The sequence below is a fragment of the Lepidochelys kempii genome, chromosome 7, assembly GCF_965140285.1.
Source record: "Lepidochelys kempii isolate rLepKem1 chromosome 7, rLepKem1.hap1, whole genome shotgun sequence".
Taxonomy (NCBI): domain Eukaryota; kingdom Metazoa; phylum Chordata; order Testudines; family Cheloniidae; genus Lepidochelys; species Lepidochelys kempii.
Window position 1 is genome coordinate 49,977,313 of NC_136386.1, and position 22,108 is coordinate 49,999,420.

The following is a 22,108-nucleotide window of genomic DNA, read 5'->3' on the forward strand; positions in this document are numbered from 1 at the left end:
TGCTGTAATGCGATAATTTCAGGCATGTCTTGGGAACCCCGGGCTCAACGTTAGCCTGGATTTGGACCACCTGCCGTGAGCACTGCTGAGGCACAGCACATTTCTAGGCAATCGGAGTTTGGATATGGATTTCTGAGCACTCAGAAAAATCAGTTGTTATGCAGTAAGTTTAGTTTGAGCCTTAATTGTAATGGTGCTAGCACCAAGAACAGGAAATTGAGTGCACAGTGCTGAGAGAGATCAACAAGGCAGCGAAGTCTGACAAAATGGAAACAAAGAGGATCTCAGCTACCCACTTAGCAACTGGGAAAATGGAACCAAGATTAGGAAAACCATTTCTCAATGTGTTAAGTAGTCACTTCATGGACCAGCTCAGGCTAAAGCTCACAAGGAGAACGACTGATCTCGCTAACACAGAGGAGTTAATTCAAGAAGTGACAGTAGCAGAGCCACTAAGTTACAGTGACCACACAACAGAATTAGGTTTGACACTCTCAGGGGTGGGGAGGACACCAAATGTGACCTTGACACCAAGCTTCAGAAAGGAAAATGTCAATGAAATAAGGAGACTAATGCAAAGGGAGTAAATCCTTAGCGGTAGCATGAATGCTACTTAAAAAACCAGGGATGGAGTCTCAGCAACCATGTGTGTCCCTGAGCATGCCTAGAACCAGGAAGGCAAGGAGTAAAGCAACAGGGCCAAGTGGCAGGTTCATGCAAAACTCCCTCAAAATATGGAAATCTAACTCTCTGCTTCTTTGCCTTCCAGCACCAGACCCGGCAATGCCGTTTGGCTGCGTCACCCTGGGAGACAAGAAAGATTACAACCAGCCATCTGAGGTGACTGACAGATATGACCTGGGACAGGTCATCAAAACGTGAGTATGAACCGGATGCTACCCGCCCTCTCCCCCACACCTCTTGCTCTGCTGTCTCCATTGCTTACACTCTCCCATCCCTTTTGTAGTGTGTAGGAAGTGGGTGGTATTCCTTTATGGCTCACCTAGATTGAGAGACTGGAATAGTAGATCATCTATAACAGTATCACTGGGAAGACAGAAGTGGCAGATTTACTAAATGTAAAGGGGGCTAAAATGTAGGATCTGCTGCACAGCTTACCAGCCCCTACTAATCTCACAGAGAAAATGTTTGCTGCAATTGTGGAAATTCAGCCAACAATACACCCCGCCCCCAGCCATCGGTGAGCACCAAGTGTTTCCGCTGTTACAAAAGGAATCAAAAAGAAGCTGAGAAATGTTGTGAATATGGGGCTGGCTCAAGGCTCAGTGTTACCAGGCTTCAGAGAGTTGAAATGATGCATTAAGGGGCCAGTTAGTGTATGGTACACACACTGAAGCAAGCCAAAAACACCCAGTGATGCTGGCTTGACCTAAAACACACACCAGAAATTTCTGTATCTACTGTGTGTAGCTATGATAGATGCCAGGGAGCTGCAACAGCTCCATTTGATCCATACAACAAATAAACTGTGGGTCAAGAAGAAAGCACAGTGTGAGCAATGCTCAAGGACTGTGTGTCCATGCGACAAACAGCCGCACAATGCAAATGGTAGTTGGGTCAGGGACAAACCCTGGAGAAACTGCAAGAAATTGGGGTGAATGTAGGAAATGTGCTGGGGATTGCAAAAAGCACACCCCATCCCTCTAAGGGCCATCCCCGAGGAGTTCAGCATTGCAGATGATAACAGGGAGACTGTGGAGAATGCTATATTAAACTTCATTGCACCACGACCCCTTCTGACAACAAAAATTACTGCATGGGTAATTGGACTTGGACCAGGCTTCAGTCCCAGGCTGCAGTGAGACATTAAAATGGGGTCAGGACCCACTTTGGGTCCCAACCCACAGTATGACAACCACTGCAGCATCTCTACAGTTACTTACATTTAGAATACAATAAATGAAGGGTTATTTGGATTTCTTTCCAATGGGAAGGGTAAGATACAAAATGGAGCTGGATCGAGGCTCTGCTGTGACTGGGATTTCACAGTGTGGTTATCAGAGAGCAGAAAATCTCTGTGTAACTAGAAAATATAAAGAGAAACCCTCTCTCCCCTGGGCATTATTACAGGGAAGGTAACATCTATCTGTAACGAGCAGCTGCTAAATCTCTATGTTGTGAAGTGTGAGGGTCCTGCATTGTTTGAGAGATTCAGCTGGCCTGCCATGGCAACACAAACACACCCCTGCAGCGGTAAAGAACTGCGGAGCTCCAGACTGACACGCAAACAAGCGGAACTTTGGGACAAGGCAGCTGATGGCATCGGGAAACAAATGAGGAAGCTGGAAGAGAGCGAGCGATTTGGGAGTTGTGCAAAGCTCACCCGGTACCTTTGGAGACACGGCCAAAGGGAGAGGCAGAATTTCCACTCTTTGAGGGTGCTGGAGTTCCAGCCAAGGAGCTCCTGAGAGAGCCAGCAGTGAAATGAATTGAGGTGTCTGGAACTGGTATGATTTCAAGATTATCCTTAGCCATTGCTGCATGCAGATCAGTGTCCCTGGACTCAAATGGAGGCTGTCTTTGCCTCGTTAGCCAGTGAGCAGCATTTCTTCAGGACCGACTTCGTCCAAGCCTGCCTACAAATGGAGGCTGGAGGCAGTGCCAAGAAGAACCTCACAATTATCACATACAAGGGCTTATTTCAGTCTAACTGGCTGGTGTTTGCAATAATGGCCGCATTTGCTGTTTGGCAGGGAGCCCTGGAGCAGGTGCCACAGGGCATGGCTGGTACTCCATCTCACGAGGACGAGAGCATGGGCATGAGGCCCCCACAAAGTCCCATGTGATGGTGGCTGAGCAGAGGCTGAGAGCAAAAAGGAAGAAATGGAAACCTTTCCAAGATTCAGCTGCACAGCATGGACGCATTTGTCAGGGAGCCAGCTGCAGCAGGGTCAGACAAGACAGTGGATACAGCGGACTCTAGCAGGGGCTGCCCAGTTGACGGCACTTCCCGACTGGTGGTGGAATGGAGCTAGCTACTGCTTGACCCTGCCACAGCCTGTGCTTGTGGTTGCTCAGCGCCTTCCCTGTCTGCAGCTGCATTTGGTCCTGCTCCTGGCCCAGTTCCTGCCCTTCTCTGTATTTGACACCCCTGGCTCTGGACTCCAGCTCCTCTCCCCAGGCACATCTCCAGCTCGCCCATCAGCTTTGTTTTTTGGCTTCTGGACCCTGGCTCCGACCTATGGCTCTGCTTTCAACTATGTCCCGGAGCAGCCTGTGGTCCTGATTCTTCACGCCAGCCCATTTCCGCTCTAACCTCCAGGCCTGGCCACCCCTATGGCTCTGACCATAGGCCCAATAACCCACATCCCAGGCGTGATCCTTACAGTGCCATGGACAAAGCTGGTTTGTATAAATCACAAGACAAGTCTTAAGTAGGGCCGTTGATTGATCGCAGTTAACTCACGCAATTAACTCAAAAAAATTAATCGCGATTTAAAATGAATCGTGATTAATCATAGTTTTAATCGCACTGTTAAACAGTAGAATACCAATTAAAATTTATTACATATTTTGGATATTTTTCTACATTTTCATATATATTGTATTCTGTGTTTGTAATTGAGATCAAAGTGTATATTTTTATTATAAATATTTGCACTGTAAAAATGATGAAATAGTATTTTTCAATTCACCTCATTCAAGTACTGTAGTGCAATCTCTTTGTCGTGAAAATGCAACTTACAAATGTAGATTTTTTTTTTGTTACATAACTGCACTCAAAAACAAAACAATGTAAAACTTCAGAGCCTACAAATCGACTCAGTTCTACTTCTCCTTCAGCCAATCGCTAAAACAAACAAGTTGGTTTACATTTACGGAGATAATGCTGCCCTCTTCTTATTTACATTGTCACCAGAAAGTGAGAACAGGCATTTGCATGGCACTTTTGTAGCCTGCATTTACGTGTCAGATATGCTAAACATTCGTATGCCCCTTCATGCTTCGGCCACCATTCCAGAGGACATGCTTCCATGCTGATGACACTCTGGGTTAATTAATTTTGTGACTGAAGTCCTTGGGGGAGAATTGTATATCCCCTGCTCTGTTTTACCTGCATTCTGCCACATATTTCATGACATAGCAGTCTCGGATGATGACCCAGCTTGTTTTCGAGGCTGGGATATTGTGAGTGACAACAGAACTCCATTCACATCCAAAGAGTTTCAGTTGTTTGTCAAAAGAACAAAGATGCCACATCAGCTCCTTCCCAACCTGCCACAGATGGATTAGTGGAAAGGTTTGTCTAGACATTCTAGCAAGTGATCCATGCTATGACCCTGGATAAGGGTAGCTTACAACACAAGACTGCAAATTTTCTATTTGCCTATAGGAATGCACCTCATGCTGCTACAAATCAGACACCAGCGAGGATGTTTTGGGGACATAATTTAAGATAACACCTGGACTTCTTAAAGCCTGATCTGTAGAGGGAGTTCACAAGAAACAATGTGATCAAATGGCCACAGATGAACACACAGCTTTCACGTGGGAGAAAAAGTCGTAGTAAGAGACGATCAAGACAATTGGTGGAAACCTGGAGTGATTGTGTCACAGACTGGTCCCATGCCTTAACAGGTAGAAGTGGCACCAAACATGTCCTAGAGAAGACCCAGAAACTAGCTTTTGAGCACAGGTTCAGCAGGAAGTTTTACACCTGTTGAAAATATTGAGCCTACAATACAACCACAGATGGTGACTTGTGATAGCACCAGTGAGTCTGCAGGTGACCCTGGCGCTACAGAGCAGGGAGATGTTGCTGAGACAGCTGCACAAGAAATACAGCTGCTGTTCCAAATCCTGCTGTGCTGCCTGTGAGCTGCTAGCTAGAGAGAAGTCGTCATCCTCCGCTCAGACTGGACATGCAGCATGCTGCACATGGAATAAGAGTAGCTTTGATAGTCCTGCATTAGTAACTACGTTATGTCCTTTTTCAGACTGAAGGGGGAGAGATATTTAGAGTATATTAGGCGGTAATACCATGGTATCCTAGGCACTGACTCTGTGGGTGTTCCGGGGCTCAAGCACCCACTGAAAAAAAAAATACGGAGTGCTCAGCACCTGCAGGGCCTGATTAATCTTTTGTGGTCCCCGGTGCCTGGACTGAGGCCGGCCTGCTGCTCCACCCAGAGGCCCTGCCCCCGCTTGGCCTCTTTGTTTCTGAGGCCCCACCTGAGCTCCCGCCCCCACTCAGCCTCTTCCCTTTGAGGCCCTGCCCGCTGCTTGCATGGAGTGGGTAGGGGTCAGAGAGGAGCGGAGGTGAAAGTAAGCCAGTACGCCCTGGTACGGAGTACCAGTAAGAGCCGGTGCACCGTCCTGGGACCGGCTTTCCCAGACAGCAATTTAAAGCCTTGGGGTAGCAGCGGCAGGCGGGGATTTAAAGGGTCCCGGAGCTCCAGACACTGCTACTTCCCCGGCTCTTTAAATCCCCACCGGAGTCCTGCTGCCAAAGCCCTAGGGTAGCAGTGGCGGGGCTTGGGAGGGGATTTAAAGGGCCGGGGCGGTAGCAGCTGCCGGAGCCCCAAGCCCTTTAAATCTCCGCCTGAGTCCTGCTGCTGAAGCCCTGGGGTAGTGGCGGCGGCGGGGCTCAGGCGGGGATTTAAAGGGCCCTGGAGCTCTAGACGCCGCTACCGCCCGGCCCTTTAAATCCGCACCTGAGCCCTGCTGCTGAAGCCCTGGGGTAGTGGTGGTGGGGCTCTGGAGGGGATTTAAAGGTCCAGGATGGTAGTGGCGGCTGGAGCCCCGGAGCCCTTTAAATTCCCAACAGAGCCCGGCCGCCGCTATCCCAGGGCTCGGGCAACAGGGCTCAGGCGGGGATTTAAAGGGCTCAGGGCTCTACCACAGTGGAGCCCCAGGCCCTTTAAAGCTCTGCCAGAGTCCAGAGCCCCGGGGTAGCGGTGGCAGCCAGGAGCCTCAGAGCTCCTCAGTGATTTAAAGGGCCCAGGGCTCCGCTGCGGTAGTGGCAGCTGGAGCCCTGGGCCCTTTAAATCACCCCCGAGCCCTGGGGCTCCCAGCTGCCTCTGCAGCTGGTAGGTCAGGGGTGATTTAAAGTTCCCAGGGATTTAAGGCCCTGCCTCTTCCGGTTAAGGCCACGTCCCTTCTGGTTGAGGCCACGCCCCCTGCTCAGGACTCCGGCGTACCGGTAAGTCTTCTAACTTACTTTCACCCTTGGAGAGGAGCAAGCACCCACTGACAAAAACAAAACTCCGCACCTGTGCGCAGTATCCCTTTAAATAGCTAGCAAGCCCTGTAGTGGGCCTTGCTGTCTTCTGTGTTTGAGCCCGCGTGCCCCCTGCCAGAGCTGTAGTGTGAATGTGTGGCTAGGCCTGGCATATTGTGTGTGGTTGATAACTGTGGTTATTTGGACCCCACCGTGCCCGTGCGGTTCCTGCATGTTACAGTCGTTGTGTGACACGTAAAAGACGCAACACTCTCCTCTTTTTATGTGTGCCCACCTCCCAGTTGGTATGATCAAGGGCATGGGGCGGGAGCAGGAACACCGTAGCAATGGAGACCGCCCCGTGGGCAAAGAAGTGATAGCGTGGACCTGGCTACAGGGCTGGGAGCAGGAGCAGGGGATAATGAAGTTGGTGCCAGTGCAGGGGGTGACTGGGTGACGGTGCCAATGCAGGGGCGAGATTGGTAACAATATGGCAGTGATGCTCATGGTAGTGGTGTGGTTGCTGCTGGGGCCGACCGACACCAGGGATGGCTGCTGGTGGAAGCTGGGCAGAATATCCCAGGAGTCTCTCTAAGGACCCCTGCTCCAGTTTGTGACACCCCTGTGGGAGTCACCAGGCTTTGAGTTCCCTCAGCTGGTTGCTCTCAGCTGGCTGGTGTATGTGACTGTATCACAGCGAGATGGTTCCCAAATGACATCCATGGCCACTGTGGAAAGTATTGTCCGTTGTCCTGTGTCTTTGGTGACCTGTGTCAGGGGAGACTGCTTCTGCTGTGTCAGGGGAGACTGGAGATTTTTCAGACTGGAGATTTTTCACGGCTCTCCCACGATGTCCACTAGCCCCTCCCAGCAGGAGCTCTTGGGAATGTGTTCGCATGAGGATCCGGAACACTGTCAGTGAACGCCCTTGGCACATGCCTCTCCAGAAGGCAGAGGAAGCTGAGCAGCAGCCCACTGGAGCCATCCTTTCACTGGCAGGAACATAAACACCCTACCCTGGAGCACCTGCCTGGCTCAAGGAGTGATGGTGCGATTGGCAATGGTTTTGCACAGCCTGTGTTGGTGACCCCATGGCAACAGCGCTATCCAATCACAGGGAGCAGCGCCATGGGAACAGAAACAGAGACTGCAACAGAATGGAGAGACAGCGTCAGCTGAGGCGCCCTGTGGTGAGCAACAGCGATGATCACAGGGCTACGTGCAACCACCAGGCTCATCACAACCGCAGTGCCTGCGGCCATGGTTTCATTCCACACAAGAGCTTGGCCTGTCTATTGTATTCAGCCTCTGATATCTCTAAACCAGGTAATGGCATCTTTAATGTACAGTGCCACCTCCTCACCTCTTTTACCCATGCTATCCTTCCAGAACAGGTTAGAACCAGGGATTTGAACATGCCACTCATTCTGCCCAGTTTCAGCAATGCCAATTGTATCCAATTTCTTCTTATCAATGAGAATTTCCAGTTTTTCTTGCTTGTTACTCAGACTGCCGGCTTTGGTACAGAAGCAATGGAAAAATTTCTTCTCTGTACATTCTTCGTCCCATTGGTTCAGTTTGTTTTGTGATACACTGAGTTTGAGCAGGTACTGTATTTGCCCCCGAAGCACTATCCCTTAGCATTGCTATTGTAACGTTCTCCTGGGTACTCCAGCTAGCCTCCAGCTGAGAAGATTAGCATCTCTCCCACTTATGAGATGCAGGCTGTCCAATTTGGGCCACATTCCATGGAGAGAGGGTGCTATGCAATGTTCCACAAAACCAAACCCTTCTGCTTCACACCAGTCATGCAGCCAGTGGTTCACCTCCAGTATTTTCTGCCTTCTCTCACTCATGGGACCAGAAGAACTTCTGAGATCACTGGAACTTTTCTCTTCATCAGCTCCTTTCCAAGGTCCCTGACATCTTCTGTGGCCTGTGTAGTTCCATGTGATGCTGTGTTATTAGTCAAATAACCGACCCAATCTTGCAGTAACATCTTGTATTTTCATTCTCGGGGCACACTGCACTGTTATCTGTGTGTCCTTTGCTGAATTCTCTGCCCACTGGTCTTACTAGGGAGTCACCAATGATAATTACTTACCTTCTTAGCACAGAGTCCACAGCTAAGCCCTCTGAAACTCTTCTCTTTGCCACATGGTACATCCCTCCAGGATGGGCTTAAGCCATTCTAGCACTCCTGCTACCTCCTTTAGGGAGGTCAGCATTCTCTCCTGGTTGGCAGTGTTCAGTGCTGCAGAGAGGTCCCATAGGATGAGAATGGATGTGTGCCCTCCATTTGTAGACACCAGGAGTCATTCTTCTGTCCCATCTTCTGGCCTGGATCCTGACTGTGCTGGGTTTAGGATATTAGCTTAAATTTGGTGAGTCTGTAGTTGGCCGTTGTCTGCTTCTCTGTGAGCTTGCTTAGGAACAGATGGTTTGATACCACGCGGCAGTGGGCTAGAACCGAAGCATTCCGAGTGGGTTTCTTCAGTGTTGGTAGCACTATTGCAGCTCAGAAGGAGGGAGGGAAGATTCCTCCTCTGATGGAGGTGTTGGCTAGTCCTGGCAGGAGCAGCACCCATTGCTCCAGGCTGTCTGCCACCAGCCAGAAAAGGGGTGAGTCAGAGTCTTGGGTCCAGACTCCTTTACGGTGTCCAGTACTTTGTGAGGAGCAACTGCACTGAGCTCCAGGAATGCAGGTGGGTTCTTCTTTGGCTGGTACAGACAGAGTGGATCTAGGGTGTGTTAGAAACCTCCCTGAATGCACACTATCTTTTCAGCACCATAGGATGATAATTCTTCCCAGCACTTGGGGCTTGGCTCAGATGCAGGGTGTGGCCTCAGGACTGATGAAGCGATCTACCACCTAGGTAACTCCTTGGGACAGGATCTAGCTGGTCATTTCAGTGCAGGCTGATAGGAAGGTTCTCCTAGTGATTAATAAAGCCTTAGCATAGGCATGGAGGAATTCATTCTGTTTCATCCTGCCTGTATCAGCCTTTGTTTTCTGCTATCTGCGCTCAAGTTTCTGACTCTCTCACTCTCTCTCTCTCTTTATCCAGTTCAGGGTGTCAAAACCACAGAGACCTGTGTGGGTGATGGGGAGCAAGGGCCCACTTGGGGCCAATGGCCAAGGCAAGTGTAGAATAACGATGAGTCACTAGGTCCTGGACTCCTTGTCCTGTGGAGTCCTGCTGAACTTGGCAAAGTCCATGAGTCTTTCTGATGCTGGGTCCTGGAAGAGCGCTGTTCACTGCCTTAATGAGCTGATGGTCTGCCCAAGGCAGTGGCTGGGTTTTCATGTCTAATATTGATATCTAGACCAAAGAGCAGGTCCAGGCTGTGCCCAGCTGGGTGAGTTCACCAGAGATGAGGACAGGAGTTTGCGGGGGGGTTGTCTTTGCAGCCTTTTCGACATGAATGTTGAAATATCCCAAGATAACCATCGTTGTCAGTGAGTTCCTTCGTGAACCCTTTCATCTTTGGTCTGTAAATGAGCATAACATCTGTAAGCAGTGTCAGGATGAGCTCCACCCTGACATCTGGTGGTGAGGTGTGGCAAGTTGTGGAAAAGAACTTCAGGGGCTGATCTCATTTGCATAGGCACACCCACCACGCCTAGAATGAGACCATAGCTGCCCAAATGGTCACTTTGGCTGCTGTGGGATCCCCAGTGTCTCTGTTATTGGGGCAGGAAGAATAAATTGTTATTACCCTGATTATGGGAACTGTGCTTGGAACTGTACGTGGCCTTTTGTTATGATGGAGGGATTCACCATCAACTAAGTAGCACTCGCTAGGCAAGGGTCATGGGTTCCAAAACTGTGTGAAGGGAGAGAGGCTGGGGACAAGTATTAATACTTGGTGGCATGGGCCCCTTGGTGAGGGCCTTACATGCTGATTGCACTTCCTCCTCTCTCCACTGTAGAATATCAGAGCTAATTTTGATTTCATTAGAAGTCTAGTTATAGGCTGCTGAGCTCACTTTGGGCTGACAGTGCACCAGCACTGGGGCTCCCCTACTATAAGCTGAATTCACCTAAGAGCTGAAATCACTGAGTGTTGTGTTAAGTAGTGGGGGAGCCTGAAGATATATTGTGGAGCAGTTTGCGGGACGGCTGGTGAAGCAGTTCGACGCGGAGCAGTGTGTGGATGGCAGGAGCTGCTTGTGGGCCGTGGAGCTGAGTGAAGGAGTTCGTGGGGCAGCTGGCGGAGCGGAGCGCATCTGAGCGAAGGAGTTCGTGGGGCGGCTGGCGGAGCGGAGCGCAGCTGAGCGAAGGAGTTCGTGGGGCGGCTGGCGGAGCGGAGCGCAGCTGAGCGAAGGAGTTCGTGGGGCGGCTGGCGGAGCGGAGCGCAGCTGAGCGAAGGAGTTCGTGGGGCGGCTGGCGGAGCGGAGCGCCGCTATGGAGCGGTCAGCTTCAGATCACGTAAGGTGCCTCTTACCCCCGTCCCATTTCCACCCAGGTTGGGAGGTAAAGCTCCGCCGATAAACTTTCGAACTCTGGGGCTGCCCTGACCAGGGACAGAGACTTTTGGGGCATTGGACTTTTGGGACTTTGGGTGATTTGGGGTTGCTGGACTCAAGAACCAAAGGGAAAAGGGCATGCCCCAATTTGCCTGGGGTGGGGTTGTTTTTGCTCATGGGTTGTGTTATGAATCCTGTTGGTGGTGTTTCCCCAACATAATGCCACATTGTTTCTCTCTGTTATTAAAAGACTTTTGCTACACTCAGACTATGTGCTTGCGAGAGGGGAAGTATTGCCTCTTGGAGGCGCCCAGCGGGGGTGGTATATATTTGTCCCAGGTCACTGGGTGGGGGCTCGAGCCGGTTTGCATTGTGTTATTGGAATGGAACCCCTAGATATTGAACCCGGCCCTTGTTGCTGCCCACTCTGACGGGCAGAAGGGTTACACATCTGTGTTAGCTTTGGCTCTTGCTTCTATTGTTAGATTAATGAATTTGAATGACCGTGTCTTATCTGAGGCACCCTTTCTTGGATTTGATGTTTGCAGAGGAGATGAATGCAGTGCTGTTTGCCTTCTTGTCCTGTCTGGGTCTGTGATGTACCGAGTATCCTGGGGGTGTGCAGGTGACATACCCTGAGTGTCTGTATGTAACTGCAGCCCACCAGCCACACTTGGGTTATACTCCAGCTCTTACCATCCTGGGTTATACTGCAGAGTGACTCCAACACACCCCCAGCACCAGGTTTCCCCCAGAAATGTATGTCCTGTACTGCCCCACCCTCTCCTGGACAGTACAAATATTTTAAGTTTATTATTCCTTTAAGGCATTAATATGCCATCTTATTATCTCAAATAGTTATTCAGACACCCTGATTTAAACACACTGGATTAGATAAAACAGTAAAACAAGGTTATTAACTACAAAGAGAGAGATTTTAAGCAAGTACAAGTAATGAATCATAAAAGTCAGAAATGGTTACAAGAAAAATAAAGATAAGACATTTACTAATGCCTAATTTAACAAACTACCATAGATTCAAGCAAAGTTTCTTACCACATGCTCTAGAAGTCTTACTGACCAAACTCTCAGGTCAGGACCCCTCCCCAGAGTCCAAAGCCTGCTTCCTTTGTCTCTTCAGGTGTAGAGAATGTGATGGGAAAGGAGTGTTTGTCCCTCCTTATGGTTTCAGTCCCCTTCTTGAAAAACATTTCCAGCTGAAAATCAGGAGCCAAAGACTTGATGTGGAAGGATTTTCCCTGTTGGTTTTTGTACCTGTTTGAACTTCTTTGTCTTACCTTCCTGCTTGATAACTCTGTTTACTGGTTCAATGCAAATTAAGCAGAGCACACATTCCTTTCTTTAGTTCAGGCCTGTTTGCTGACTTCTCTTGGGGCAGGGCTGTAGGGATTGGAACCTGTATTAACAAAACCCAGAGGTGAAAGTAAGCCAGTATGGTGTGGTATGGCATACCGGCAAGAGCCAGTATGCCATGCTGGACCAGACCGGCTTCCCCAGGCTGGCGCTTTAAAGGGTCCGGGGCTCCCCAGGGGCTCTGGCAGCAGGGGCTCAGTCGGCACTTTAAAGGGCCTGGGTCCCCCAGCCACAGCCAGAGCCCTGGGGCCTTTAAATCTTGATTTAAAGGGCCAGGGTATTAAAGGCTCTGCCTCTTCCGGTTGAGGCCACGCCTCTTCTGGTCAAGGCCACGCCCCCTGCTCAGGACTCCGGAGTACCAGTAAGTCCTTTAAGTTACTTTCACCCCTGACAAAACCATACAGTAGAATGTTATAACTTCACATACAATGTTGCCACACATATTTTACCAGGACAGTACTGCCCAGCAAATTATGAGTTTTCAAATGATACCTTAAAAGGCTTCCTTTGTAAAAAGATTAAAGGGTGTGAATGCAAGGGTGTGATCTATCCTGAGGGGTTAGGTGGGCTAGGACCAGCAGCATATTATTGCCTAGGCCGACAAAGCCTAGGACCAGGGTGGCAAATTTGCAGGGGCGGGAAATTTATAATAGCAGCATTTTTGTAATCGCAGCCTCAGTGACGCTGCGATTCTACCAATCATAGCGCGTATTGATACCACCCATGATGGTGCGACACCATTTAGTAAACATACTTGTGAGAATCCTAAACATTAATAATATGACTGGAAGGAAGAAATTAAGCGATTCTAGTTCCAAAAAAATGCTATACAAAAGAAAGAAAGGGAAAATGAAATGATAGCAAAAATGCACAAAATAGATTCCTTTGTTGTACCAGTTAGTGCTGACAGTGAGACAGAAAAAATAGTTGAAAGTAGTAGTGAAGTAAAAAGTGAAAATATTGGTGTTGATATAGAGAATATTGATGTGATTAAAGTACATATTGAAACTAATGAAGAAATTCTGGCTGCGGTTAGTGTTGAAGAAAATGCTCCAAACACGAGCATATCAGAGACGACCGGGAATCATGTTGATCTGGATATCTTTGACAATACTGCAGAGATTTACGAATCACATCAATCAGAAATTCAATCTGACATTGAAATATCTACCCTAGGTGACGACCTGGCCCAATGGACATTGAATGATGCTACAATTGAGTATTTATCAACGCATGGTATTAAACAAAATATCGATAGTGATTTTACTAACTCAAAAAGACAATATACTGATAAAATGCATGTTCTAACAAATAATGTGTTTGAACAACATCTTTTAAATGGTGAAGTAAAGCCACAGCAATATCTTGTATATTTGGAGAGTAAAGGAGCCGTGCCCCATGTCGATTATTCGGAGGGATCTCTAGTCTGGCGACAAGTGGATACCATGACTGGAAAAACATATCAACTCAACTACGTGAACATGAAAATTCGACTGAACATAAAATGGGTGTAATGACAATGGTGAAGAGAGGCAAGATATCGGGAAGAATTTATACGAATTTAAAATTTCAAATGGAAGAAGAAATTATTTATTGGCGAAATGTAATGAAGAGGATTGTAGCAGGGGTAGGGAAACTTTCAAGCAGAGGACTTGCATTTAGCGGTAAGATGGAAAAATTTGGATCACCTTATAACGGCATTACATGATGGCCCTTGAGCTTGTCACAGAATTTGATCCATTTTTAGCAAATCACATTGCATGTTACGGAAATGAAGGTCGAGGTAACGTATCTTATTTTTCATCCTATATATGTAATGAATTTATAAAAATCGATGGCTTCAAATGTGATCTCAAATATTATTAAAGAAGTAAAAGAAGCCAAATATTTCTTGATAAGCATTGACTCAGCTCCCGACATATCTCATGTTGATCAATTGGCTTTTATACTGAGATATGTAAACGATGATGACATACCAGTAGAGAGGTTTCTTTGTTTTTTACCAAATACTGGCCACAAATCAGAACAGTTAGCTGATGCTGTACTTTCAACTGTGAATTGTTATAGATTAGATATCGCAACTGCCGTGGCCAGTCGTATGACAATGCCACTAACATGTCTGGTGTATATAGCGGGTTGCAAGCAAGAATAAAGACTATAAATCCTTATGCTGTGTGTGTGCCTTGCTCTGTGTATTCTTTAAATCTGGTTGGAGTATGTGCAGCAGAAAGTTGTCAAGAAGCATGTTCATTTTTCTCAACTGTCCAACATCTTTATTCATTTTTTTCTGCCTCTAATCACCGGTGGGAGATTTTACTATCTAATTTGAAGCCAGGCAGTAAAGTAATAAAAAGACTTCCTGAGACTCGATGGTCATCTCGAGTGGAAGCTTGTCATAATTTGAGTGAAAACTGGAATGCTATTAATTAAAGCCTTAAATACAATAAAGGAAGATGCTACCTGTTACATGTAATGAAGCTGCAGGCCTTCAGTGAAAACTCAATCGACTTGAGGCAGCTTTTATGGCTATATTTTGGAGCTCACTCTTGGATCAATTTCATATAACTAGCCAAAAACTGCAAAATGTTAATATTGATATACAGACAGTTGTAGAACTCTACAACTCACAAATAGGATACATTAACTCTATATGGGACTTGTTTGATATGTATGAAGAGAAAGCCAAAGAAAAATCTGAAACTGAAGACTACAAATTTGACACAAGGCGAAAAAGAAAGCGTAAACTTCAATCTGATGAGACACGCGAAGGTGAAGTGGAAATGTATGGTAGAGATAAATTTAAAGTAGATACTTTTTTAACAATACTAGACCTTGTATGTGCTGAATTAAAACACAGAAGTAATGCATATCAAGAAATTTATGGCAGATTTCAGTTTCTCTCTAATGTTACCAATACTTCAACAACAGATATAACAGGAGAGTGTGTGGCGGGGGGGGAGAAAACCTGGATTTGTGCTGGAAATGGCCCACCTTGATTATCATACACATCGTAAGGAGAGTGATCACTTTACATAAGCTATTACCAGCAGGAGAGCGGGGAGGGGGGAGAGAAAACCTTTTGTAGTGATAAACACCCATTTTTTCATGATTTGTGTGTATAAAAACAAACATCTTCTGTATTTTCCATAGTATGCATCTGATGAAGTGAGCTGTAGCTCACGAAAGCTTATGCTCAAATAAATTGGTTAGTCTCTAAGGTGCCACAAGTACTCCTTTTCTTTTAACAGATATAACCGTTCACGCTAAAAAATTACAGCTATGCTACCAAGGAGATTTAGAAGAATCATTTGTGAATGAATGTCTACATTTTCGATCGTATTTGGAAGGTGTCAAAATTCCTGAAAATGAAAAGAAGTCAATTTTAAGATATTGCAGCCTTCTTTGAAATCGAAACATTCATTCAGTATATCCAAATATTGATATTGCCTTCCGAATGTTCATTTGCACACCTGCTACAAACTGTTCAGTGGAACGATCATTTTCGGCATTAAAAAGGGTGAAAAACTATTTGAGGGCTAATCTCAGTGAAGAAAAATTAAACTCCCTTTCTCTCCTGACAATTGAAAAGGATCTACCAACTTCTCTGGATTACACAGAATTAATTAATACGTTTGTCGCTCAAAGGTATAGGTGTAAACAAATGTAACTACTTACTATTCACATACTTATATTTCTTTTATTGTATCTACACAAAAAAAATATTTGATATACACCGGACCCCTGCTTGAACGCAGGGTTTTGGATCCATGCGCGGTCACGCGCTATAAGTGATATTGCGCTATACAGACGCACGTTCAAGCGGGGGTCCGCTGTACTTGTAATTTTATTTATAATAAAACTTGTAAATGTTCAATTATTTTAATGATATTTAGATTCATTTTAGTTCAAATGAATTTGTAAAAAAACTAAAACAAGTTCATAAGGGGCCGGGCGCAGCAATTATTTCAGGGCCTAGGGGCAGCAAAATCATTAATCCGCACGTAACATTAATCCCCCGCTAGCACGGGGCTCCTGGCATCATCCAGCCTTGGAGATGCAGGCTAGATCAGGGGATTCATCACTGGCTAGGTCATGGGTGTTGGAGATGGAGCTTGCATTGATTGGTGTCAATATTAGTTCATGTAGCTCTGTGCTGCCGGCTTTGGGCCCATGCCTAGCTAATGTTCCCAGGCAGTGGACAGGTGCTAGATGGCTGGAATCTGATTTCTTAGATCTGCTCTCTTTTGGTGCTAAGGCCTGATTGAGTCCTGGGAGTGGGTAGAGCTGGAGCAGTCAGTCCTGGGAGTAGTGGTGGGTGTGCTGCAAGCATGATACTAGGCAGAGTCCATTCCAAGCAGAGGAGGGAGTTCATGGCATTAGACACCCATTTCCTTGCTGCACTTAGCTGGCTTTCCAGGGGTGCAAGGGAGACAGCACTTCCAATGTAGCATGTGAGTTTCAGCTGTAAAAAAAGCCCTCCTGGCCAGAAGGTGATGGCAAAGCCTGGAGAAGCAGGACTGAGGCCCAGAGTTCCTTCCATATAAGAGAGGCAGTGTCCTATGGGAGCCTGAGCCCAGGTCGGGGTTCTGTGCTGGAGGGAGAAGTCACAGCCTCACTTTCACATTGTAGCAATTCTGTCTGGTGCTGGAATTTCCTCAAGTGCAGGGAGGTTTCTCCCACTGCGGCAGGGTGAGTGTGCTGCCGAAAGCCACGACAACTGAAGGTGCAACATGGAGGTGGCACCCAAGCAACCTTAACTCTTCCCCCCAAGGAGTTCAGCCTCCCACCTGCCTCGCGTCCTGTAGTGTATGCCCCTCGCAGCATTGGTTGGGTAGCTGGTGTCACACAGACAGTTCTTTGACGCTAGTTCGATGAATTGCCACCACACTGATCTGTGCTCTGACAGCATGATCTGGGCACCAAGGTAGCAGTTAGGGAAGCAGATCCTTGCACCTCCCTCCCAGAAGGTAACACACAGGGCTTCTTGCCAGCACTAGCCCGACATGGGGCAACCTGGGACAGTCCTAACAGGGCCCCTGCTGATTTGTTCCCCAGGGAGGAATTCTGTGAAATATTCCGGGCCAAAGAGAAGACGACAGGAAAGCTCTACACGTGCAAGAAGTTCCTGAAGAGAGACGGGCGGAAGGTGCGGAAGGCGGCCAAGAATGAGATCATCATCCTCAAAATGTGAGTCACTGTATCTTCCCATCCTGGGGATTGAGCGTGAAGCTCTCAGCATTAACGGCATGAGTCGCTGCGTATACTACAGGAGTAACTCTGTTAGCTAGCAGCTGTAATAGACTCTTATCCTCTTCTGCGGACCAGCCAATGGAGGGGGACAAATGTACCAGTGGGAGCTACGTCTGCTGAAGCCATGACACAACCTGACCAGGCTCTGCTAACCCGGTCTCCTTCTAATGGGCCCCCTGCTCAGAGCATTCCTGCTGACAACAGGCCTCTTCTACATGTAACTGCACTTGTCCATCTGTGGGCCCCCAACATCGCCTGCTCCAATGCTGGGAGGGCTGGGTAGGGCAGCCCCACGGCTCCTTTTGTTGTGCCTCTGGTCCCTTGGGCCAAGCTGACCTAGCACTACATCTTGCTCACAAGCTGACCTCTGTGCGTGATCAGTGCCAACTTATAGAAGAGCCCTTTCTTCTTGGGACATGCCCACAGTACCCTTTGACAGTCAATGGGTACTCTTTGCCTCCCCCACTGCAGGCAATATAGCAGGGACTGAGAGGGGAGACAGGGTGTGTGTTACAGCGGGGAGATGAGGCTATACACAGAGGGTAGCCTGAGTTGCCCCTGCCCATGTGGCTATGTGGCCAGGCGAAATCAGTGCTCCCTTCCCTTGGGTGCTGGTAGTTGGCTTCATCCCCACGCCCCCTTCTACTGGACTTGCAGTGCATGTTGCCCAGCCCCAGCTCCCCAGCAGGCATGGCCAGGCCTGGTGCCAGGCTCCAGGTTGGGTTAAGGTGGGCACAGAGGGGAAGGTCTGGCCTAGGCCTCCAGCCAGTCTGAGGCAGAGTCCAGCTGGTCCAGCCCCCAGGCCAGCCTGACTCAGAGGTGGGGGCACCAGGGGGTCCTAGCAGAGTTTGGGGCTGCGGCGGGATCCCTGGCCCCCACCCACCAGTCTCCGTCCTGCTGCTGGGTGGGGCCAGTTGGTTTCACCCTCCCTCTCAACCAATCAGGCAGCCTCTGTGCCTCCAGCTCCTCCCCCTCCTCCAATGGGAGACCCTGAGGGACTGGGGGAGGAGCCAGAGGAAAGGGTGCTGAGCAGCTGGCAGAAGAAGCTGGCCACAACTGAGTGAGGAATCTTGCCCAGCCTGTACAGTGCTCGGCGTTCTCCCTGCCCTGTCCACTGTGTTGTACCCAGCTCTCCCGCGGCTTGGCCTCCCCAGTCTTCTCTCCCCTCTGACCTGCATGGCTCCCACAAGAGCCTCCAGTGCCTGCCCTGCCCTAGTGGGAGCAGAGCAGGGGGCAGAGTCTCTGTGTCCTGGCACAGACAAGTACCCCAGTGACGTGGTGCCACGCTGGGCAGAGTCCGCTAACCCCATGTTCTCTTGCTCTGTGCTCCCAGGGTGAAGCACCCTAACATCCTGCAGCTGGTGGACGTGTACGTCACCCGCAAAGAGTACTTCATCTTCCTGGAACTGTAAGTCAGTGCTGCCTGGTACCCGGCAGCTGTGAGATTGGCCCCAGCCAGCTCTGACAGGGCCCCTGCCCCTCCCCAGAGAGACCCTGGCTCTGGGGTCCCAGAGGGAGCTTGCTATGTCTGTAATCCCTCCACTGCTGCTCCCCAGACACGTGTCTGGGGCAGCCACACCAGACGCCCCCTGGGTAATTCCCAGAAGCCCCTTTCTCCTTCTGGGAGGCTCTGTTTCCATGCAGATCTGCCCCACAAAGCTGGCCTGGCTCCCCTCCTGGGACTGCTCTTGCCCCATGGCCAGATGCTGTACTCATTAGCAGGTCAGTCTAGAGGCAGCTCCTGCTTAGAATTACAGCTCAGCTCTGAGCTGAGGACTGGCCATGCGCCACAGCCAGGGCAGCTTATGGCTGGCAGCACAGGGCTTGTTGATTGCCATGTACAGAGGGCTGGAGCTCTCAATTAACACAGGTCTGGGACCCTTCTTTATCACACAAGCCATACAGGAGAAAGAACCATGCTGGGAAGGTCAGGGGATCTGTGGTGACTCTGTGGAGGCTGATTCATGTTCCTCACCAGATTCAGCTGCAGCCTGCTGTGGGGAGCTGTCAGGAATGCTCAAGCCCCTGCTGTGGGCATGCTTCTTGGGTAGGCATGGCTTGGCCAACTTCACTGAAACTCTTGACAGCAGGGGCCTGGGGGGTTCAGCTGAGCACCCAGAAATGCAGAGGCTGCTCCATAGCATTACCTGCAGCTCTAAGATCCAGCACTCTGATGAGATGCACACTGTGTCCTGCCTCTGGCTGGGCTGGACTCCTGGACAGCTCCTCTTCCCTTGCCATGCTTCCTGCTTTTCCTAACCAAGCCAAGGACCCAGCTGCCTCTGCAGCCTGGGGCAGCTGCTGTTGTTGGATGGGGAGGGTTCTGAGACCCTGCAGTATCTGGGGTGCTCATGTGAGTCTTGGAGTGCTCCAGCCATAGCTTGGGGAGTGTTGGGTGCAAGGCCTGCCCCTCAGGGCAAAGGCCTGACCCTGCTGCTCTCTCAGGTGTGGGCTTTGTCCCCCCACTGCAGGGCCACAGGCCGGGAGGTGTTCGACTGGATCCTGGATCAGGGTTATTACTCTGAACGGGACACCAGCAATGTCATCCGACAGGTGCTGGAGGCCGTCGCCTACCTGCATTCACTCAAGATTGTGCACAGGAACCTCAAGGTCAGTCAGCCAGCTCCCCCACTGGCCTGCATGCCCCGGGACAGTCTGTTACCTGCACACCCCATCTGCCCTTGCAGCCCCCAGCCATCACAAGCAATTGAGCTCTAATGTCGCTCCCCACTCTCATACCTCTCCAGGGGATGGGGCTCTGGGGGGGTACCTCACTGTGCTCCCCAGTAGATGCTGCTCAGCCCCATAGCCTGGCTCCCTGCTGCAGGCTGGTTCGTGGCTCCCTGGCCTGGTGTGCCCAGCAGTGTAGCTTCTCTATATGGCAAATGGCCTCTTCTCTGAGCCATTCTCCCCTGGGGCAGGATGGGGTGCTGGCTGATCCACAGAGCCCTGGGTGAGATGCACCTTGGTGCCCAGGGAGCATTATCAGGCCCTGGTGGGCATGAGGCACAAACACCCCCACCCCAAACACACACACACACAGCAGTGTGCCCATCCCTGGGCTGGGTTGTGCTCTCTCCTTCCACTCCTGCCTTTCTTTCGGTATGGGGACCTGCAGCTGGAGAACCTAGTGTATTACAACCGCCTGAAGAACTCCAAGATCGTAATCAGTGACTTCCACCTGGCAAAGCTAGAGAACGGCCTCATCAAGGAGCCCTGTGGCACCCCAGAGTATCTAGGTAAGAAACAGCGAGGTGGGCATCGGGGGGCATTTGGCAAGGGGCAGCAAGGGACAGACTAGGCAAGAGAGGGCACAAAAATGAAGTATTTCTGCTCAAAAACCAAGAGTGTGCCACAGAGTGAGAAGTTGCCCCCAGAGCCTGCTCCAGGGGCTCAGTAATCTAGGCTGGTCCTCCCCACGCCACCCCCTCATCCCCGGCCCAGGGGCTGCCCCAGAGCCCCTTCCAGCAGCTCAGGAATAGTTAAAGGCTGGCTTGTGCCCTGAAGCATGAGGGCTGAGGTCCCTTCCATCCTTTTGCTTCTCCCACCCAAGGGCAGAATTTCTGACCTGGAAGAGGTGGCCAAATGGGATCCATGCACATTCTCCTGAGCTCTTCCTCACCTGCCTGCCCCCTTCCTTCTCCACAACCCTCCTACCAGCATGCTCAGCCCAGGATTGCTCCAGCCGGGCCTCCTTTCACATGCCATCCTGTACCCTCTGCAGCTGTTCCGGCCCCTTTGCCCTCCTCCAGGGGAGAAGTCACATGCACACAGGGTCCTCCTGGGCATGGCACTGGCAGGGGCTTTCTCCCTGCAAAGATCTGAGCTCCCTGTCGTCGAGGGAAGAGGTTTCCACAGTCTGCAGAGAGCATGGGCACAGTAACCTGGGAGCACTGATGTCCGCTCAGAAAGCGGGTGGCTGCCCACAAAGAAGAGCAAGGCCAGAGCCCTCCAGGAGCTAAGAGCACTGGGGGTGATCAGGTGAATTCACTCAGGTTGTAACACCTCCAGAGAGCTTCCCCCACCGGGATAGAGGCTCACACCGGATTCTCCAGGGACCAAGAGACACAGGAGGATTTTTGGTTAAATAGCCTGAGTTACACTGGACCCAGAGCCTTCCTCCTGATGCCACTAACAGGCAGGCCCGCTGGTCTATGGCAGACTCTGATCCTTAGCTAGGGCTGGAAGGACTTTGGCTCACTGAGGCCCCACACCACTGTGGGCGTGTTCTGAGCAAAGGGTGTTATGAGCTGGGAAGCACAAGAAAATCCCATGATGGCGTTCGAAGGGCCGCTCACCTGCCCGAGCCCATGCTGGAGCTGGGGGACCGCTGGTAAGCTTAGTAGCTTGTGTGTAGGTTCTTTTCCTCTCTGTGGTGCTTTTCCCTCAAGAATCAATGGGTTTGCTTCACAAGGGCCAGGAGGTAACATCACCATGGCAGTTATACTGTGTACCAGCTTGGGGAGAGGAGTGAGGCAGGCCTGCTGAGGCAGCCGGTCTTTTGCTGGGGAGGTCACAATGTAGGCAGAAAGTCAAACAGCTTGGAAATGCCCCGGTGAGAAGGGAAAAACATGGGTCACCAAGAGAGGTGATGGCAGGGGAATCGGGAGCTGAGGCTGGGTGTCCATGCTAGCCCACAGAAGGGGAGTCCAGGCACAGCCTCGCGGCCAGAGAGAATCTTCCAGGGCCAGAAGGCTCGCTGCCAGCTGCAGTGCAGACATGCACAAGGTGAGGCCCAAAATGGCAGGCGGAAGGGAGTAGGTAAATGAGAAGTAGCCCTAGCTAGCCAGATCCTGACTGGCCCTTGCACCACTGCTGACATGGGAACGTCC

The 22,108-nt window shown here is 49.9% G+C and overlaps 1 protein-coding gene across 1 annotated transcript in view; it reads left to right on the top strand.

Moving 5' to 3' along the window:
* Window positions 1-22,108, top strand: part of CAMKV (CaM kinase like vesicle associated) — a 56,354-nt gene that overhangs the window by 25,861 nt on the left and 8,385 nt on the right. The window contains exons 2-6 of the mRNA XM_073352618.2: window positions 770-878; window positions 17,082-17,213; window positions 18,610-18,684; window positions 19,748-19,886; window positions 20,395-20,515. Of these exons, the coding sequence (XP_073208719.1) occupies window positions 784-878; window positions 17,082-17,213; window positions 18,610-18,684; window positions 19,748-19,886; window positions 20,395-20,515 (562 nt within the window). The 5' untranslated portion in view covers window positions 770-783. The remainder of the gene's footprint in view (window positions 1-769; window positions 879-17,081; window positions 17,214-18,609; window positions 18,685-19,747; window positions 19,887-20,394; window positions 20,516-22,108) is intronic.